Consider the following 20,156-nt stretch of genomic DNA (forward strand, 5'->3'; position numbering starts at 1 on the left):
CTCGTCTACGTTGTTTAGGAAGGAACAGACTGTTGGTAGGATTGGTCTTTAAAAATCAGCTAGGCCCGATAGTGCATGTCCTTCAACTATTCTGAAGGCTAAGGGAGAAGAATCTTGCCTGTGCATGACTTTAAGAGTCCAAGATCACTCCGTAGGGTAACTTAGACTGTATATCATTTAAAATGACCTGAGGGTACAGCTCAGCGGTACAGGACCTGGTGGGAATATAGAGCCATCCAAACTTTCCTTGTAACTGTCAAGTTGCTTGGGGCACTAGTTAAAAGTAGAGATTCCCAAATGCTCATTTCTTGGGATTCTGGTTCAGTGAACTGTCGGATGTAAATTTGCCAGCAATTTCCAAGTTTCTGTAGCCTTTAGGTGAGGCCTGTCATAGTCCTGTCGTGAGTCAGGATGTTCCAGCCCACACCACCACCATTCATTGTGTACTTCTCTTACTCCAGTTCAGCCTTCTAGGAGGCCCTCAGCTCTGCCGATCTATATACCACTCCAGCTTTTGACACAAAAGCCTCAAAGGCAATTGTGATCTGTGGTCAACTGTGTTGCTTGAGGAACTGACTCCTCCCGTGGGTCACCCTGCCCCTCTGAACACTTCCTGAAGGAAATAAAGATAGATTTCGTGTGCCCTCCTGACATGTTATAGATCTGAGTGGAAGGTCTGTGACTAGAGACAGGTGTTTGTATCTCTATCATGATCTTAACTGTGAGGCATATTGCCAGCGTGGGACGCTGAAGCCCACAGAATGCAAGAACAGGGCATAAAGAGCTGAAGATGGTGCCGTACCTAAAGGTAATGTCCACTGCTAGTGTTATGATGCCCACCGCCTAAAATACACTTAAGAGTTGAATTCCGGGCTGGAGAGATGGCTCAGCGGTTAAGAGCACTGATTGCTCTACCAGAGGTCCTGAGTTCAATTCCCAGCAACCACATGGTGGCTCACGACCATCTGTAATTGGATCGGATGCCCTCTCCTGGTGTGTCTGAAGACAGCTACAGTGTACTCACATACATAAATAAATCTTAAAAAATATATATTAAAAAAAAAAAAAAGAGTTGAATTCCAACTCAGTTCTTTAGGCCTTATTTGGCAATAGGGATTTTATAGCCATGACCATCAATACAGTCTTTAAGGTGGGCTTTAATCCAGTAAGATTGGAATCTTTTTTTTAATTTATGAGTGTGCGCACTCTCACGAGCTTGTGCTCCACCCCCCGCCCCGCCTCGCCCCCACATACACCTGCCAGAAGAGGGCATCAGATCCCATTACAGATGGTTTTAAGCCACCATGTGGTTGCTGGGAATTGAACTCAGGACCTCTGGAGCAGCCAGTGCTCTTAACCACTGAGCCATCTCTCCAGCCCCTCATATATTTAAAAAACCATACTGGACACACAAGTCATATATGAAAAGAAGATGAAAGCGGACAGCCACGTGAGGTGGAGGCAAAGCTGGAGAGCTGTATCTGCAAACCTAGGGATGCACGAGCTAAGCTACCAGAAGCTCGAAGAGGCACAGGTCCTGCCTTAGCATCTCCAGGGGGCGTGGCTCGGTCACTCCCAGCTTTGGGACTTTAGCCTCCAGAACTGAGACAACAGATTTCTGATGCTCTAAGGCAGCCAGGTTTTTTTTGGTACTCTTTAATGGCAATCTTAGGGAACTAATACTGTTGGCAGTTACCCAAATCTTTTCAAACACCATGTAGCTCATAATGGCTTAAATGTCTTGTTTTACAGCCTCTGCTAAGGGGAAGAAGGTGTGCTCATGTTGCTTATCCTAAGTCCACAGGGGGGGATAGCGGAAGAGAGAGGCGCATCTGCACTGCAGGGAGCCGGCACGTCTCAGAGGGTCCTAGTCACTCTCAAGGAAGAAGGTTTGGCAGATGCTGTATTTGACGTCCTCTTTACTCAGGCCCTGACACAACCTTAGAGGATGCTGGCCTCACTTCCTACACGAAAGCCAATTCTGTTTGGGGAACCTTAGCTTTCTCGGCTACATATGAGGACAGCAGACCTCCAGACTTGTTAAAGAATCAGAGAGAGCAAGGTTGCAGATCTGTCCTGTGAAAGTTTGCCTTCCTTCTTGAGAGGGCAGACGACAGACACAGACAGGTTGCAGGTTCCTGCCTCCAGCTTGCAGCTCCTGGGTTTCCAGGGTACATCCTCAACCTTTTAAGGACACGAAGCTAGGAAGGTTCTAAGCACAAACTGAGCCCTGACACCGCTTGTGGCTTCCAGAGAAATGAGGATGCTAATAAATAAGTGTAAAAAGAGTTAACACACCCTTTAAGCCAAGAAAAATACATCAGGAGGGACAGTCACAATCAAATGGACTGACAGGAGTCATGAGGGGCTGGAACAGGGGACCAGGAAGGACAGGGGGTGGTGAAAGGGGTAAGGGTCCCGCTTCCCAGCTCCCAGAGACTCAGAGGAACAGAACAGGCGCGTGTGGCAGCTGCCAGAGGAAGTTCCACCCTGGCTGAAGCAGCTGCTCCTCTGCCCCACCAAGGCCCGTGTGCCTCACGGCCATCCTGGTGACAGGCACCTAGCGGGACAGTGGCGTCTGCTTCAGGGACATGAGCACCGAGCGCAGGCGAGACACGTCTTTACATTGCTTGCTGCTCTTAGGGTTGAAGTCACACAGCTGGGCTACCTTCTCCCACTCTGTGCCTGGGGTCTCCTCCTTGGATTCTTTCACAAAAGCCTCTTCCGATGCCCTGAAGGTAGAGAGAGGACAGGTTTTCACGGTTGTCTTCTCCTGAGTCACTAGTGTCCTGCTCCCAGTCTGTGGTATGTGGCCTACCCGGGACATTAGCCAGAAGATTCCCCATCCCTGTACCCTAGGACTTCAGCCACCAGGGAACAGCCTTGACATAAGAGACCTAGGCCTAAGTATGGAAGTCATCTAGGCTCAGGGCTTCTGAACTTCCTGTCTCCTCTTCCCGAGAAGTCTTCTCACCGGATCGTGGCCTATTGCTTTTTGTTTGAGCCTGCATTTCACTAATGTAGCCCAGGTTGGTCTTGAACTCTTGAACTCAGGAGATCTTTCCTCAGCCTCCCCATTTCTGAGATCACATGCACCTGGCTAGCTTGTTGCTTGTCATTTAGTTCTCAGAGTAGAAGTTACCTCCTCAGAAAGGCCTTCCCAGTCTGGGTATTCTGTTCAGTCACTCTCTCCCTACCATTCTGTTTTTGTTTGCTTGTTTAAAGCATAGCCAGTGTTGACCTTGAACTCCTGATCGAGCTGAGGTTGCAGGTGTGTGCTCGTTAGATACATAAGGGCCACCAGCTCTACGTATCTTTCCTTTTTTCATTACTAGGGATTGACGGGACCTAGGCCTCAGACACGGTGTACCCATACTCAGTCTACAACCGAGCTATGTCTCCACCCTACCTCCCATATTTTCAACACCTCCAAGACCCTGACTAAGAGAGGACACTGACTAACCACCTAATCGACTTTGTAACGGGTGTGGAACTTTCCACATCTCAAGCATATCTGACTACAGAAACCTTCTAAGCCCAGAACAGTTCTGTGTGGACAGACCCACAGCCCAGGAAAGGTTCTATTGGAAGCTTCGCTTCAGCTGGAATTAGGATAAAATCTGGGGTTGTTTCCTCTTCAGGAGTCTGCTTTGATGGTATTGGGTCCTGGGTATTTCTGTCTGTGTGAATGCCAGGCAAGAGCTCTACCACACTTCAGTATTCTTGGTTGACGGTTTTGAAAGCCACTGACTTAAGAATGTTCAGCCATAAATGGGGCGTCTGTAACACACACCAGGTTTCAGTGACCATAGTGGAAAAGGGGCAGAAAGATTTTCAAGAGCCAGAGGTCAGGAGGGATGGAGAGAAGCAGTGTCTTCTGGACTTGACAGGACTCTTGTGTCATGAACACAGAGGCTGTGCTTACCTGCACAGGATCAAACCAGCCAACAGTCTGGAGTATGAAGGGAAAGACAGTTTTCTTTAAGGGTGTGGCTCCTGATTGGTCCACACTGAGGAGTTTGTGAACAGCACAAATTGGATTCAGTTATTTGGTGAGGGGGAAAAGGGATCCAACATTGGGGAGCAGTTGGGAGGTGAGTCAGAGAGCTCTCTGAGTGATCCCACTGTGCTGCGTACTGGAACTGGGCAGGGCTCAAGGGCTCAATGGTGGGACCCTCCATCATAACCTTGCCTTTCTGCTGTGTGCTCAGCTAACCTGAGAGGTGAGAAGCATGGCTTCCACTCTTCTGAGCCTATCTCTGGCCTTAGCGTCCAGTGTGGTGACCGGTCTGTGCTGTGAGGGTTAGACAGCGAGTGTGGATGGAGGGCTTTATCCTTGCAGCTGCCTGTCAGGGTCAAGAGGTTACCCCTCTGTCTTTACTGCTGGTCTATGCCCAACGACACAGGCTTCGCCGTGGAGCTTGTTGGAAACAGCCTGAGCCTCACCTCAATCCTATGGAACCAGAACCGGCTTTGCCCAGACTCCTTTGGCAATGCGTAGGCAGATGAAAGACTGAGAAGTCTTGAGTCCAACTCTCTCTCCTGCAGAACCTTCTTGGGTTCTCTGGACCATTTCCTTGGGTCCAATAGGAGCACTGAACCCAGTAGTAGTCTACAGTCAGATATCGTTTCCATGGCTGCTGACTGCCCTGAGGGTCAAATCTAAGCTCCTCAGCTTGGCACTGAGAGTCCAGCTCCCAAGTGGAGGCCTCCCAACATTGGCTTCCTTCCATCCCCACAAACCCAGCCCATCAGTCCTCCCCAGCCCTCTGCCCCAGCTGCTTCTCCCATCTAGGGTGTCCTTGTCAACCCTTGCTACCCGGCAAATTCATCTTTAATTCTTAAGGTGTAACTGAGGGTCACGAGTCTCTGAGGCAAGCACTGGGTTCCCAGCAGAGAGTATGGCTTCCAGAGTTCATGGAATACTCCAACTCATGAGCAGCTTGCAGGGGGAGGGCTGTCTGTCTCTTCTCTGTGTTTGACCAGTGACAGGCATAGAATAAGTACTAGCAGGGGATGGGCGGAAGGAAAAGAAGGCTGCATCCTGTCGTGCCCTGTGTGTGTTAAGGGAGAGGGCGGAGGGCAGAGGGCAGAGGGCAGTGGAGGCTGCAGTGGTGTGGTTCAGCAAGGCCAGGTGTGAAGTGATAAACTATATCAGAAATCACTGTGTCTTCCCTGTAACCTCCCCAGAATTGTCACACACTGCCTGTCACCTGGGGCTGACATCAGAGGAAACCTGATTGACATTCCAAACCTGGAGCAGGCACAGTCCCAGCCACACTCCAAACCCAGACACATGGGAGAGGAGCTGCTATGGAGAGGGCAGGGGCCCGTGCCCAAGTCAATGCACTTAGGGGTAGGGCAGGGGTAGATTTAGAAACTGTTCATGAACAGCCCCCTTCATCTCACCGACCCTCCCCAGGAGGCTTCTCAGGGGAGTGGGGCTGCCCTCCCCCACCCCATGTGAGGTGCATTCCTTCCTCCACCCCAACTTGGGAACTCTAATGGGCAAAGTTGCCCGAAGTTGGCTGGCAGGACTGAAGTGGAAGGCTGGAAGGCAAGGGCCTGTGCCCCCAGCAGTCCTGGAGCTCGCCTCCTGCTCTGGTCATTGCTCTGAGCCCAACCACATTCATTTATACCACACAGACAAGAGACTCTGAAAAACCGCCGGGCTACCCTCCACAGCCGCCCCTGCAGAGAGCAAAGGAGGCACGTACACATAGCCAATGGTATCAGCATCTGGCTGCTGGTAGAACGCTTTGTCAGCGATCCTTGAGGAAAACCGTTAGGAGAAGGAGTTAGGTGGGGGAAGACAGACAGCAAGACAGGCAGGCACAGGGTTAAAGAGAAAGAAAAACAGTGTGTTAGTACCTCCAAGAGGAGACATGTCAGGAAGTACAATTTAAAACTAAACAGTTGCCCATAAGAGAGCGGGGAGGCCTGGACCGCTGATGGCTCCCAAACCATTCCCTCTACGCTTTGACTCCCTGTAGACCAACACACCACATCCTCTCTTTCCTACCATGATGCCCCCAGGTCTAGAATGTTCTTCCTTACAGCACCCCTCTTTCCTGATGAGCCATGGTCACCCCTCTGTTTGTTTTTGGTTTTGTTTTTTTTTTTTTTCGGAGCTGGGGACCGAACCCAGGGCCTTGCGCTCGCTAGGCAAGCGCTCTACCGCTTAGCTAAATCCCCAACCCCCATGGTCACCCCTCAAAGACAAGTCTCTAGCCCAGTGGTTCTCAACCTTCCCAATGCTGTCACCCCCTTAACACAGTTCCTCATGTTGTGGTGACCCACAACCATAAAATTATTCCCACTGCTACTTCATAACGGTAATCTTGCTACTGTTATGAACTGTAATGCAGGTATGTGGCCCCTGGGGTCACAACCCGCAGGCTGAGAACCACTGCCCCAGACAATGATTCTTCTCCGGTGTGTACATCACTTCTTTGCTTCTACGGTCTTCACACACAGGGCCCCACTGGATGGGAGTTTGGCTCTGTGTGTGTGAGTCTCTCTGAAACTCCAAGGATACAGAAGAGTCCTCATCCGACAGCCAAAGCCCAGCTTAGCATGCAGCAGCCTGATTGCCTTTCCCTTCGGGGAAGATCTTGTATTTTGAAGGGCATAGCATCAGAAGCCGGAGAGCATCCATTTCCATGTTCTCTAGTTTGCACCCGTGCCCCACCCTGCTTGTGCCTCACAGGGTCAGCTGCTCCCGCTGCAGTTCCTGTGGTTTCCATGGGACTGGCCCCCATAGCAACCCAACCCAATGAATGGGACTTTCCCCCTGGCTGCATCCTTTTGGAGCGACCCTTCTGTCTACTGGCAGGGTCACACAGCCCAAGGCAACCCTGGCAGGAGCGACTGGATACCTGCCATTCTCCCTGAGCTTACCTAGACCTTAGGGCACAGGCCTGACACTGCTCTTCCCATGGGGGGTGGGGGGGGTGTATGACCAATGGCTGAGCCAGAGTAGAAGGAAGCAGAGCTGAGTAGCAGAAAGAGTGACCAATGACTGACGTCACTTATGCCCCAATGCCACCGTCCTGGCCTTCTCATCCACACAGGCCAGGCCACTGCTGTCCTTTCCCCCCTTAGTCACCCTAGGTTGACGTACCGTCATTTGCCATTTCTTACAGAAATGACAGCACTCAGGCTGGCTCTTCACTCCCTGCCAGGCCTGTGCCCTCTCTGAGTTGCCCACAGAGGGCTTAGGGCCCTGGAGAGTCTAGGTAAACTCCAGGCCTTGGCACCCATTCTGCTTCCTCTCAGTCATGGGGAGGGTAAGGGCTTAGGGGTGGTCATGCTATCAGGAAGCCTAGGGTTCCAGCAGCCCTCCTCCCTGTGTCCTCACTGCATCATCCATTCAAGGCAGTCCCCAGCATCACCACCCCACCCCACCCCCCTCCATAGCTCCCACCATCTTCTCAGAGATGCCCCCGTGCTCCTATGACTCCCTTGGTGTTCTCATGGCTTCCCTCGGCCTCCTTAGCTCCTCTCAGGTCCCCTGGCCTTCACTCACCTGTTGTTGATCTTGTTCTTCTCAACCTGTTCACTTTGGCGCTGGTTCCACTCCTCCAGGTCTTTTTTGGCCTTCTCCCGCCACTCCTGTTCGGTCACCTTCGAGGCAGCATCTGTGAGCCCCGCAGGAGAATGAGTGTAGCAGCTTTTCTGTGGAGAACAGCCTCCCTGGCTGCTCCACCCCTGGCCCTAGTCAGCAGCCCCAGGACCCGCCCTCAAGCACATGGGCCTGCCTTGGCTGCCTAGCCAAGATTCCAAGGCTGCCTTACTCTGGCCCACCCCCCACTCGGCAGGTACCGGAAGCTATCCCTGCTGGAGTCACTCTCCCCCAGGTGTGCCCTCACCCAACTCCTGCAGCCTTTTCTTCTGTTCCTCTCTCCACTTGCGGATGCTCTCAGGCTCCTGAGTCAACCTGTCCGCCTGGGCAATTGCAGCGTAGCCATCGGCAGGCCCGTTAGCCTCCTACAACAAAAGCACAGTGTTCCTGGCCCATCACGGCTGCCCTGCTGTTTTGTGGTGCTCTACTGGTACTGAGATAGCCCTCAAACCAGGACACCCAGGAAGCACCGGCAACCTCAACCCACACCCGCACCCAGCCCCTGGTGACTACACCCTACCTTTACACTCTGGGCTCCTCTCTGCCAGGAACACAGCTGTGTGGGGTCAGGCCACTCAACCTCTCAAGGCCTGACCATCGATCCTCCTGGCCAACCCTTTGACACTCCCTTTTGTCCATGGTAAAACAGCATAAATTATAACACTCCCTTGGGGTGATATAGTCATGAGATAAGCTTTGAAACTAAACTGGGGCCTGGAGAGTTGACACCATGATTAAGAGCACTTGCTACTCTTGCAGAGGACCCTAGTCCAGTTCCAAGCACCATCATAGCGGCTCACAGCCATCTGTAACCCAGTTCCAGGGACCCACGTTCCTGCTTCTGGCCTCGGTAGACATTTGCATGCAAGTGGTACACATACATACGTCCAAGCAAAACACTCATACACATAAAGTAACCCTTTAAAAAAACTGTAAATGTCATGTCTGGCACACAATGCTTGTGTGCCTTGTGCTACCGTCATTAAAACCTATCTCTGTTACAGGCCTGTCACATGATAAAACTTACATAGCCTAACAGGACCTCATCCCTAATGTGTTCATTTGGCAATCGGAGTGTCACCTTTGTGACAGCAGGGCCTCATCTGGTGTTTCCTTGCCACAGTGCCCACAGGAGACAACAGACTTTTCCCAAGTGAACACACAGCCCAGCAACAGGCAAAACAGCTATGACTTAAACTCTGCCGTGGCCAGGCGGTGGTACACACAGCACTCAGGAGGCAGAGGCAGGCGGATCTCTGAGTTCAAGGCCAGACAAGTCTACAGATCCAGGACAGCCAGGGCTACACAGAGACACCGTATCTTGAAAAACCAGAACAAAGTCAAACTTCGCTATGACAGTGAGGCACAGAACAGCTGGAGAGAAGGCTCAACAGTAAAGAACATGGCTGCTCTTTCAGAGGACCTAGGTTTGCTTCCCAGCACCCACAGGGCTGCTCACAATGATCTGTAGCTCCAGTTCCACAGGATCTGGAGTGTAGGCTCCAGGCACACACCTTTCTGTGGTGGTTTGAATGAGACTGGCTGTCCATATCTGCATATATGTAAATGCTTGGTCCCCAGTTGGTGGAACTGTTTGGAAAGGATCAGGAGGTGTGGCTTTTTGGAGGAACTGTGTCAAGGAGATGGGGGTTGTCTTGGAAGTTTCAGAAGCCCACCCCACTGCTAGTTAGTTCTGTCTGTCTCATGCTAATGCATCAAGTATCTCTCTCGTACTGCTCCTGCATCATGGCTGCCTGCCTACTGCCTGCTCACTGCCATGGTCATGGACTCCAACCCTCTGAAACTGTAAGCCTCGAATAAACTCTTTCTTCTCTAAGTTGCCTTGGTCATGGTGTCTTAATCACAGCAATAGAAAAGTAACTTAAGACACAGGCAAAAGGGCTGGAGAGATGGCTCAGTGGTTAAGAGCACTGACTGCTCTTCTGGATGTCCTGAGTTCGATTCCCAGCAACCACATGGTGGCTCACAACCATCTATAGTAAGACCTGGTGCCCTCGTCTGTCATATATATGCAAAACACTGTGTATGTAATAAATAAATAGATCTAAAAAAGTTTAAAAAAAAAAAAGACACAGGCAAAATATCCTTACACATAAAATAAAATAATAAAACTTTGCTGTGGTAAACTTGGACTCTAAAGCCATACAGACCCATTGCTGGAGCTGCAAAGATGTGTGCATGTTTTCCTCACTGAAAATGGGATTCATAGTAAAACTGTCTCTCAGACCTGATGCTGGGACTTGACGCAACACAATTCGTAAGGTATTTATTTCTTTGTGTAGATACAGGGCCTCACGTAGCCCACGATAGCCCAGAACTTGCTCTATATCTGAAGGTAACCTTGAACTTCTGATTAGCCTGCCACCTCCAGAATGCAGCAACCACGTCTGGGTCACTGTGCCAGAGTTGTGTCCTATTCTGTTCCATTGTGCTGATGAAACCCAAAATGTATGCTTAGCGAGCAGGTCTTCCAACCGAGCTCCGTTCCCAACTCTGTAAACAGACAGAAGAGCATCTGCCACAGGATGATTGACAGCTCTCATTTTGTGTTCACCAGAGAGGACCTGACTGTGGGAGTCAGAGGACAACTTGAGGGAATGGGTTCTCTCCTTCCCTCTGCAGGTGCTGGGGTTGAGCTCAGGTCTTCAGGCTTAGCAACAAATATCTTTACTGCTTCTCCATCTCACCAGCCGATGGCCGTCAGTTCCCACTCCGTTTGTGTACAGAAGGAACACCGAGGCCAAGAAAGATGGACAGATGCAGCGGGTGGGTTCAGCTCTGAGTTGACAGAGCTTGGTTCAGAAATGTTGGGGGTTGTGTACCTGGGTCAGTGTGGATGGGACACCTCTGGTCTGAGAGACCCTTTCACTCTGAAGGATAGGAGTGTGGGCCCTGCCACCGTGCCTGGCACTTTCACTCTGCCCTCCATGTTCCTGTGGGCGCCAACCCCACAGGGCTCCTACTGCAGTGTGCCCCGATTCCTTCCTCCAGCCACTGAAATCTTCACCATAGGCCTTGGAAGTTTCTACTACTGAGCCGCACCACAACCCGAGTTCTTGACCATTTTATCAACTTGAATTCTTGGGCTTTTATATCTTCAGGGGTGCTGGAACCAACCCCATCTGGATCCCTGGGGACACCATATTTCATTGTCCTTAAAGAGCTTGTTGCTGTCTGAAATGGCTTACCTGTTTACAAGGTTACTTTCTGTCCCCTACCCCAGCCCTCTAGCAGCCTAAGACAGGATGCTCCACAAAACCAGAGACTGCCTGATACCACACAGCATCCAGGGCAGGAGGGCCAAGATGAGGGAGGGTTTACTGAGGCTAGAGATGTAACTCAACAGGAGAGGGTATCTCTCATAAGACCCTGGGTTCAAGTACAACCCAAGGGACAAGAAGAAGGAAGAGGAGAGGAAGAGATAATTTATTAAATTCATATGTATGGAGGTACTCATGGACAGGGATGGACAAGATAGCCTGTCTTCTGGTTGCTCGAGATGGGGAGTCCCTCAGAGATGAGGGCCATAGAGGATGGCTGTACTGTATAGTACAGGCTAGGTGAGAGGCCAGACAAAAAATGACATAGCTATTCGTGCCTGGGAGCAGAGAAGCAAAGGACAAGAGAAAGGCCTTGTGTGCCAGGATCCAGCAAGCTAAAGGACCAAATGGGGCAGGTCCTTGGGAAACTCTTCGGGGCAGAGGTGCTAACAAAGGCGGGAGGAAGTGGAAGGACAGGAGGAGCATCTCTGGGTAGTCCTAACATTAGGGCTCAGAGCACATGGTAGTAAACGGGTGGCTTTGATCTCTGCAATTCCACTCCGAAGGTTTTACTGCCCTTGTTTTATAGGTAAGGGAACTCTAGTTCCAAAGTGCCACAGTCGCCCTTGGTAAGCCCGTGACAGAGCCGGGTTCAGACTGAATAGCTGGGTGTGAACGCCCTGCCACAGAACAGCTAACAGGAACACTTTCCTGCCCTGGTCTCCTCCAGTGGCCTCCTTGTCCCCATCACCCCTGTGGTGGGGACTGAATCCAGGGCCTTAGGCAGGTTAGACAAACACCCAGCCACACTCCTGGACCCCAACATGGCTAAATGACCTCAAGATTAAAGACTTTGTCCCTTCAGGGTCCCTACCTCTCCCATCCCCCCCATACACACCTCTCTCCTGCCTCCAGGCCACTCCTAAGCTGACTTAGTGCACGTCAGTAATGTATAAGGCTGTCAGGGTTACAGAGTGCTTTTCCCAACAACCCTGTGCGAACAACAGGGCAGGGCCGCGAATCCCCATTGTACAAATGAGAAACCAGGCTCAGAAAGGTTAGGTAGCTAATTCAAAGTCATCCAGCAGGGAAAAGCCAGAAAATGAAGTCCCGGCGTCCTCTGCTGCCTGAGGTCTGGGTATGAAGCCTGGGCAGCCCTTGGAGCAGGTCCACAACACATCCAGGGTACTGAGGTTCAGAGTTCCAACCCCTGGAAGTAGACATGGCCTACTCCAGGCCCAGGGTATGAAGTCTACCTAAGCTGCGAACACCCCCTGCACCACATGAGAGGCCGCTGATACAGTATGGTTGGGAGTTACACTAGGCAGTCCTACCCAGCCCTGAGTCTGTGGCCTCTTGGGGCTTTCCTGACTTATCCCTCTATGTCGCAGACTCCATAGGGCCTCGGGATGAACCCTGCACCAACTGTCTCACCTTCTGTGCCTTTACACATGCTGTTCCCTCAGCCAGGGCCAGCCCTGCCTCCCTTGAAACCCACTTCCTGTGTCACTTCCCTATTGGGCTTCCAGGCTTCCAGCACGCCTGTGTAACTAGAACGGCTATTAAATCTCCTTGAGCAAAACAGGGATAATAAAAGAAACCTGGTAATGGGTGTTGGGAGGATTAAGTAGGTTAATCCCTGCAAAGCCCTCAGTTGTTTTCGGACACAAAAACACAAAAAGAACTCAAGCTGTTAGGTTTGGGGCTTTTTTTTAAGGGCCTCAAGATGAAAAATGTGCCCAGGTTAGCTTTGAACTTATGACCCTCTTGCCTCAGCATTACCCTCAAATCCAAGCTCCTAGGCTATACCGATTTCTCTCCAGGTTTCCTGGGCCTTCCCCAGAATTCCATTAGACGTAAACTCTGGGAACAAACACTCCATTGGCTTTGCCTTCACATCCACCACTGCAGGCCTGGCCCCAGAAGAACGCGAGTTGAGGAATGAATGAACAAACGAGTGGTTAGAAAGCTAGGGGAGGGGCCAGGAAAGGCGCCGCTGGACATTGTATCAGAGAGGCCTGGCTTACAGTGCCTGTCCTGCCATGCACCGGGTGACAGCCGTTGAGAAAAACCCCTCTCCTGGGCAATCCTGACTTTGAACCTGTGAAATGACAGCCTCTTGCTCAAGGCATCTAATAAGGCTCACATAATGAATGCAACAGCCACGAGATCGCCCCACAGCCCACTTGTGTTAAAAAACATGAGTCTGCGGCTCACTGTCACCGGCTCACTGTCACCGTGTGCTTAGGGCCCACACTACCAGACAGCTGAGCACAGCGGGGTTGCTGGCAGGCAGGTCCTGAGAAATGCCTCACTGACTTTTCTCCGGGTTGCTTTGGATTTATTTTTTTTTCTGCCCGTGCCAGTAAGCATCAGGGGTCACACTGAGGCTCACCCATATCTATTTGAGCCTCCTAGGTAGGAGATGGGGTCACTTCTAGAAGGTCGAGCAGCCTAGGGCTATAGTGGCCATATACTAGTGATCAAAGAAGTACTCAGAACTCCTCCAAAGTACCATCAAGGAAAGGGCTAGGTATGGCCAGGAGCAAAAAACAAGAGGCTACAGGCGGGCCAGCTAACCTCCACTCAGCCTCCTGGTCCCCTCTTTGGAGGGACATCTCTGTTGGCCCCCACTTTGAAAGCTGGGCTTTCAAGTGCATGCTAAAACTCCACGGTATATCCAGGGTATATCCACCGTCAGGATTGAGCAGCTAAGCTAAGCTGGGCTGAGCTGTTGAATCCTCTAAGGAGCTCACAGGAGAAGAGATACAAAGGGGGTGGGGGTGGGAGTGGAGAGGGAGCTGGGGGAGGGGCATGGAAAGGAGAGGAGTTCTGCAGGGGTCCTCCAAGCCCTGTCCCTGTCACCCAAGTAGCCAAAGGAGCTGGAATGGGTGTTTATTAAACTTCTCCTCAGGCTGTGCTGCGGATGAGGCTTGCGGCTAGTCACTCACCTACTCCACTAGAACAGACCGAAGCACAAGGCTCTACCCAGAGTGGTGGATGCGCTGGGTTTGTGCAGGCCAAGGTTTTTGCCGGGAAACTGCAAGCCACACACCACTCACTCTGCCTATCCTATGGATAGTTTTCTGGGTCCAGCAGCAGAGCAAAGCACAGGTCAAAGTGCCTGCAGGGCAGGCAGGAAGGCGCTTTGCTGCAAAGTCAATTAAACTTCTGTGACCTTCCTTTGCCCAGGAGAATTCCAAGGCAGTAAGGGTGTGTCGTGATCTGCAGATCAACATGCCTGGGGCGTTGTGGTAGCAGAGAATAAGAATTACTCCTGAGAGTCCACTCTTCACATCCCCTAATGGACAGTGACGCTGAAGGAGGCAGTGGATGGCCAGGAGAGCCAGGGCCAGGAGAGCCAGGGCCAGGAAAGCCAAATCGTTCAAGTGAGGAAAATTCCATCTGTGAATCTCTTCAATATCTGTTGAAACTTCAAGCTTCTCCTCAATTGAAAAGCGAGAGTATGTTCCTCAGAATGTTCTAGATGCTCTTGCAGTTCCAAATGCTACTCCAGCAGTTTCACTGCAGAACAGAGACCCTTTGAGCCATTAAAGTCTTTGTGGGTGTTCCTGGAGCCTGGAAACAGCCTGACCAAAGTCCTAACAGCACAGGAACAATACTTCCTCCTTAGCTCTCCTCTACTCAACTGGACCCGAAGCCGGGGTCCTAGGGAGAGACTATTCTAACTCACTGTTGAGTCATTTTCCAGAAATGGGGCTAGGCCAGTTTTCCTGTGTTAGGACGAGCCCATCCCACTTACATAAGAGAGTATTGTTTATTCTCCCAGGATCCAAGAGGCCAACTCCTCCACAGGGTGGGGCTCAGGAGATCCGGAAGCTTCAGGCCCCAACAAGGGCGGCATCTTACCTGCTCACGTTGAGAATTAAAACTCAAGTAGTAGAGGCTCAGCCCCACCCACCTAGACGGCCGGGGGTTCTCAGCACTATGTGGGGCTAGGGGATATCATATCATTGGCATGTGCGCTCTCTCGGTCTGCGTGTTTTGTTTTGTTGTTTCTGTGGTCCTAGGGAGTTTAACCTAGAGCTTCTCCACTGAGCCCCATCCCCAGTTGGTCTTTAACTAGTACACATTCTACCCTCCCATCCACACCGTACCAGCCCCTGTAGTAGGAAGAGGAAGCCAGGGCCTCTTACTCTCAGGGCCGACCATTGTAAACACTTAAAAAATAGAAATAATGGTATATCATTCGTTCTGCAAGTTGCTTTCATAAGGGCATGCATGCCTATAGGGACAGGAAGGGACAGGAAGGGACAGGAAGCTCGCTAGCCCTTTGGAACAGGCGACCTAGGCCCCCGATTTTGGACATGTGGGTTATTTCTAGTTTGTCTGCTGTGACAAACCATCCTGAAGAGAATCTGGAGAGAACCCTTTCCAATCATTTGCTTAGGGGGAAATTCCACACGTAATCGCCTGATCAAAGAGCCTACCCAGTTAAAGTGCCCACAGGTGTGGGGGATGGCCAGTCAGATCGGCCTCCCACCAGAGGCACCTGCCCCGGCACAGCTCTGCTTCCCTCCATCCCACACCACTCCTGCCTGTAGCTAGAGACTCCCGAGGACAACCCGAGGGACTCCTCAGTCAGTCCCTGTCTCCCTCACACAACGAGAAAACAGTCAGTGTAGCAAGCGTGGTGACCTCCAATGACCTAAATGACCTCCAACGGAGAAACAAGTTACCGAGCCTGAGACAGTCCGTCCCACCTCTGCTTACCTGAAACACATCTCCATTGACTGTAGTCCCCATGTCCTCCGAACCACCTGGAGAGAGCAAGGAGACAGAGTCATTCACAGTCCAGCTTACAAACACAGAACGGTCCTGTCTTTGCCTCTGGAGCCAACCTGTGCATACACCCATGGGTACCCTGATATATCCCCTCATCCCCTCGATACAGTGGATAGATAAACAACAAGGCTCAGGCCCTGACTGTTCCCATGCGCACCCACTGTCATACCTAATATGTGCCGCAGCCCTATGATGAAACTGTTAGTAACCCATTTCACAGATTCTCACGTGGAGGCTCAGAAGGCTACTGTGATTGCTCCAGATCACCTGGCAGGGCTCTGTTCCTCACCTATGAAGTTAAGTGTGAAGCTGGTACCCGGTAAGTAGACAGGGGTACTGTGAGCTTAGGGAGAGGCCACAGGGGATGAGGAAGAGAGGGGTCTGTGTCTCTGCATGTCCTGCTGGAACCTTGAGCAACCGCTCTGCCTGGGCAAGCAGGACTCACAGCTCCCCCTGGGCAACGTTTGGCCTATTTTCCCTCTCTGTTCCCCTCCCAGGGTTTCACTTCACGGCGACGCCTCACAATCCCTTTATCCAACATCCAGTTACTCACAAACTACTACCTGTAGCTCCTGCCACAACAGCAACCCTTACGGTTGCCTTCCACTCGCTCCAACACCCTGTGCCCTCGCCATCTCAGACCTACACTCCTGCTTTGGTTGGGTCTGTCCTGCTACTGGCAAACAAAAGTGCCTTGGCTTGGAGCCACACCCATGCATGGGGCCTGGGCTTCTCTCTACAAGTTCAGTCCCTAGATGCCAAATAAACAAATTAGTTTTTTTAATGGTGTGCAAGTCACCTCCTATAGGGGACCTTAGCCTGCTTCCTCTACTTCCCTAGGCACCAAAAGACTGTGTTGTGTCTTAGGGGTGCACTGGAACACTACACAGGGTGTCCCACTCTCTTCCACAGTGACCCGGTATGCCCCAGGGGCGTGTACTTCTTACCAGACTCTGGATGCATATTTTTTTTTCCCAGCTAAGGGCCCCTGCATAGAACGGATGAGCAAGGCGGCCAAATGAGAGCTGAAGTCTTCTTTGGGGCTCGCTGTAATTGACAAGGCCTCTCTGAGACTGCCATGCCTGCTAGCTGTGAGCCACACGCAGGCCTTATGTGGTCACCGCACACAGACAATCAGCCCTGTACGGGATAGACTGGCCTCTAAGGAGCAACAGTACTTCCGGCCTAAGCCTGACAGGATTGATATAAATGGTAACTTATTTACCACCAAGCAGTGATTAATCCTGAATCCACTACAACAACTCTCACCTCACCCCCTCTGGTAGGGTTTCTACATACAAGTGGCCTGCTCTCTAAATGAGGTGATCCCAAAAGACTATGAGCATCTTCCTCAGAGGGGCTTCTGGGCTATCTTCTCTACCTAGCCTTAGGGTCCATTCCTGATGCTATGTACTGATGGGAACGGCTTTTTGGAGATGCAGCACCACTTCTCTTTAACCTGATCTGCCTCCAGCAGACCCCTCTTTGGCAAGGCCACATGGATTTCCCGTTGCCCACCCAGGCCTCCAGGAAAATGGGTCATTGTTAGCCTCTTTGGGACAGCATACACACTCACTCTCGGAATCACCGGCGTGTATCCCCACAGGACTCTTGCACATTTAGGATTCCAACTCTACAACAGTGCCCCGCAGAACAAACACAGCAAGGCAAATAACGAGTCCCAAGGATAGGCTTTTTGGTGTGCGGCCTCCTTAGGAATAAGGGCAAAGGATCCAGAACATTCCTGAGAGCTTACTGAGGCCAGCAGGGGCAATAGGATTACACGGAGCTGGCCCATAAGTCAGTCAAGCCAAGAGCCGGGAGAACAGGGTGTGAAAGTGTAGAGCTTTTGGGCAGTACCCAAGGCTGATGAATGGAAACAAAGTATCCGCGGCTCAGGCGGCTGCAGATCTGGTGAGAAGGAAGGCTCAGTGGGGTTCCGGTTCAGGCCTACGCCAGACACAGCTTTCCCCAGGCAGCCAGCCTGAGAGCCAGCCGCAGTGAAGCAGTTGAACTCCCGCACAGAGCTGCTATCAGAAGACCTCATTGTCTAAGGGAGGTGACTCAGAGGTGTGCATTGGTGGCTGCTGTTAGAATCAGATTCTTTCCAGCTCCCAGAAGGCCCAGACAGTTCACCTCAGACCACCCAGGCCTCTACCATTCCCTGCGATGCAGAGGTGTGTCCCACCATCTGGGCTTCCCCACTGTCCCCCTCCAGGTTATCTCATATCTAGGGCCATTCAGTGCCCTACCCACCCAGACTGTCAGTCCCTAGGAAAGATGACAACTTGCAAAATCCCAGGTTCCTGTGGCCCTCCTCAGCCCGAACTGCATCTGTCTTTCTCCTGAGTTTCTGACCTGGGACCTCCTTTCTCTCTCTTTTTTTTTTTTTTTTTTTTTTTTTTTTTTTTTTTTTTTTTTTTTTTTTTCGAGCTGGGGACCGAACCCAGGGCCTTGCGCTTGCTAGGCAAGTGCTCTACCACTGAGCTAAATCCCCAACCAGACCTGGGACCTCCTAACGAGGGAAAAGACTATTCTCAAGGGGTAACCGTGGACAAGTGAGTCCCATGCAGGAACTTCCCTGGGACAATGAAGGGCCTATGTTGAGGTACTGAGAGCTGCTATTTCAGACCTGCATGGCTGGCTTGGTTAGGACCCTGCTGCTCCTTGCCTTATCCAATCACCCCCTAAGAAGACCCCAAGACCTATCATTCATGGCTGTGTGGCCCTAGGCAAGACATTCAAATTCCAGGTTTTTTTCTTTTTAATTATTATTATTATTATGTCTTATTTATGTGAGTGTGTGTTTTGTGTGTGCGGCGCACACTTGTATGTGAGGTCAGAGGACAATTTGTGGGCGTGAGTTCTCTCTACCACGTGGTTTCCACGAACCGAGCTCAGGTGTCATCACCTGGGTTGATTTACCTTGACTCCCCAAGCCATCCTGATAATCCCTCAAACTCTAGCTTCGTGTATGTTACAGAAGGCTTATCACACTCTTATGTCAGAGTTCATTCAACTGCTTGGCCATAGATACAGTTTCTTCTTTCTGTGTCCCCAGCGGGGGATGGCAACACAGTAAAATGTTGAATGAAAGGAAGATAAACATAATGCCTACAATTCTTATTTCCAACAGGACCCATTAAACCTCTTTAACATGACACCAAAAAATAAAAAGAAAAGAAAGGAAACAAGATCTATTAGGAGTGCAACCAGGAAGGTCCATATTTTTACTAAATATTTAAGTATATTTATAAGAACAAACAGGAAGGGCACAGCCCATGGTCATGCGTGCCCCTGTCCAGACGTACAGTCAGGCTCTTGAAAGACTGTGTGGTACAGACAAGAACTCAGCATTCCACAGAAGGGGTTTAATTCTCGATTGCTACTTCCTAGTTGTTTTAATACCCTTTGAAGCCAGTTCTGAAATGGGTTAGGTAACGTGTATGAAATTATTCTATGTAATTAACATTGTCTCCTGCAGGACGGCAGGTGGTCCCCAAGGAAGAGCTGCGAGTTCTCGGGCGAGCGCCCCCTGCTTCCTTGCAGAATGGAACGCTAAGCCCTCCTGGGTCAGGAGAACTGTGTCTGTCCCACACCTGTACCACTTAGCTAGGACAATGGGACAGTCTCAGAACCGAGCAGGGGGAGGGTTCCAGAGCCAGACGGTGGAGGAGTTGGCCTGGAGATGAAATGTCATGACTAAAATTCCTGTCCCCAGAGTCAGCAGATCCAGCCTCAGCGCAGACTCCAACTCATCTCTCGGCTCCTCCCTCTTTTCCCAGGCCTCACAGATACACACAGCCCCCCGGGGTACCCCTGGTCACCCTGGATAGCCGGGTTCAGACTACTGCAGGGACCCAGGCCGGGTCTGATCGAGACTGGGCCTCCCGCCCCCGGTGGTGGCCTCGGCCCCCCGTTCCAGGCCGCTGCGCTGACTCACCCCCGCTCGCGAGTCCGGGCTGCGCAGAGGCCACCTGGCTGGCGGCAGGTGCCCCGAAACCCGAGTCATTCTCGATGCCAGCAATCTCGCTCTCCTGCTGGGCCAGGAAGGCGGCCGCCGGGTCCTCCTCGGCGGCCTCGGGGGCCCCGCTCTCCGACGACGAGAAGAAGCCGAAGTCCTCAGCCATCTTCCCCGCGTGGCTGCTGTCACCTCCCGCCCGCACCCGCGGCCCGCACTTCCCGTCACCCGCCGGGCTTGCCTGTCACTGCGGCTGCAGCGGCGGCGGGAGGAGTCGCGGCGGGAATGTGGTGACGTCAGCGGCCGAGGGCGGGGCCCGCGGGGCTGGGTGGTCGCCCCGCCCTCGGTTCGAGCCCCGGGGCAGCCCACCTACCGCCTCACCAGTCCCAGAGCGTGCAAGCCTCCCGAGCCCGCCCGGGTCCATTCACGGAAAAGTTTCTCCGATTTTTGTGAGCTGCGTGATATGAACGCCCTTTTCCTGCGT

At 51.8% G+C, this 20,156-nt stretch overlaps 1 protein-coding gene across 2 annotated transcripts; it reads right to left on the reverse strand.

Moving 5' to 3' along the window:
• Window positions 1-2,274: 2,274 nt before the first annotated feature.
• On the reverse strand, window positions 2,275-19,954 carry Cltb (clathrin light chain B). Of its 2 annotated transcripts, XM_032884426.1 has the most exons (6): window positions 19,655-19,954; window positions 15,640-15,686; window positions 7,872-7,989; window positions 7,529-7,640; window positions 5,718-5,771; window positions 2,275-2,732 (listed from the first exon to the last, which is right to left on the reverse strand). In XM_032884426.1, the coding sequence occupies exons 1-6, from the start codon at window positions 19,839-19,841 to the stop codon at window positions 2,561-2,563; spliced, it is 690 nt and encodes a 229-aa protein (XP_032740317.1). In that variant the 5' UTR covers window positions 19,842-19,954; the 3' UTR covers window positions 2,275-2,560. The 2 variants fall into 2 exon arrangements, with proteins under 2 accessions (XP_032740317.1, XP_032740318.1); XM_032884427.1 differs by lacking the exon at window positions 5,718-5,771 and having other exon boundaries at window positions 19,655-19,950.
• Between the last annotated feature and the right edge of the window lie 202 nt (window positions 19,955-20,156).

The sequence above is a fragment of the Rattus rattus genome, chromosome 14 (assembly GCF_011064425.1).
Source record: "Rattus rattus isolate New Zealand chromosome 14, Rrattus_CSIRO_v1, whole genome shotgun sequence".
Classification (NCBI taxonomy): domain Eukaryota; kingdom Metazoa; phylum Chordata; class Mammalia; order Rodentia; family Muridae; genus Rattus; species Rattus rattus.

Bases quoted from the DNA above. Each gene is read 5' to 3' on its own strand.
- Cltb (XM_032884426.1), bottom strand. From the start codon at position 19,841: ATGGCTGAGGACTTCGGCTTCTTCTCGTCGTCGGAGAGCGGGGCCCCC. The intron at 7,990-15,639 runs GTAAGCAGAGGT...CTTTTGTTGTAG, and splicing joins TCAATGGAGATGTGTTTCAG to GAGGCTAACGGGCCTGCCGA. The intron at 7,641-7,871 runs GTGAGGGCACAC...CGGGGCTCACAG, and splicing joins GAAAAGGCTGCAGGAGTTGG to ATGCTGCCTCGAAGGTGACC.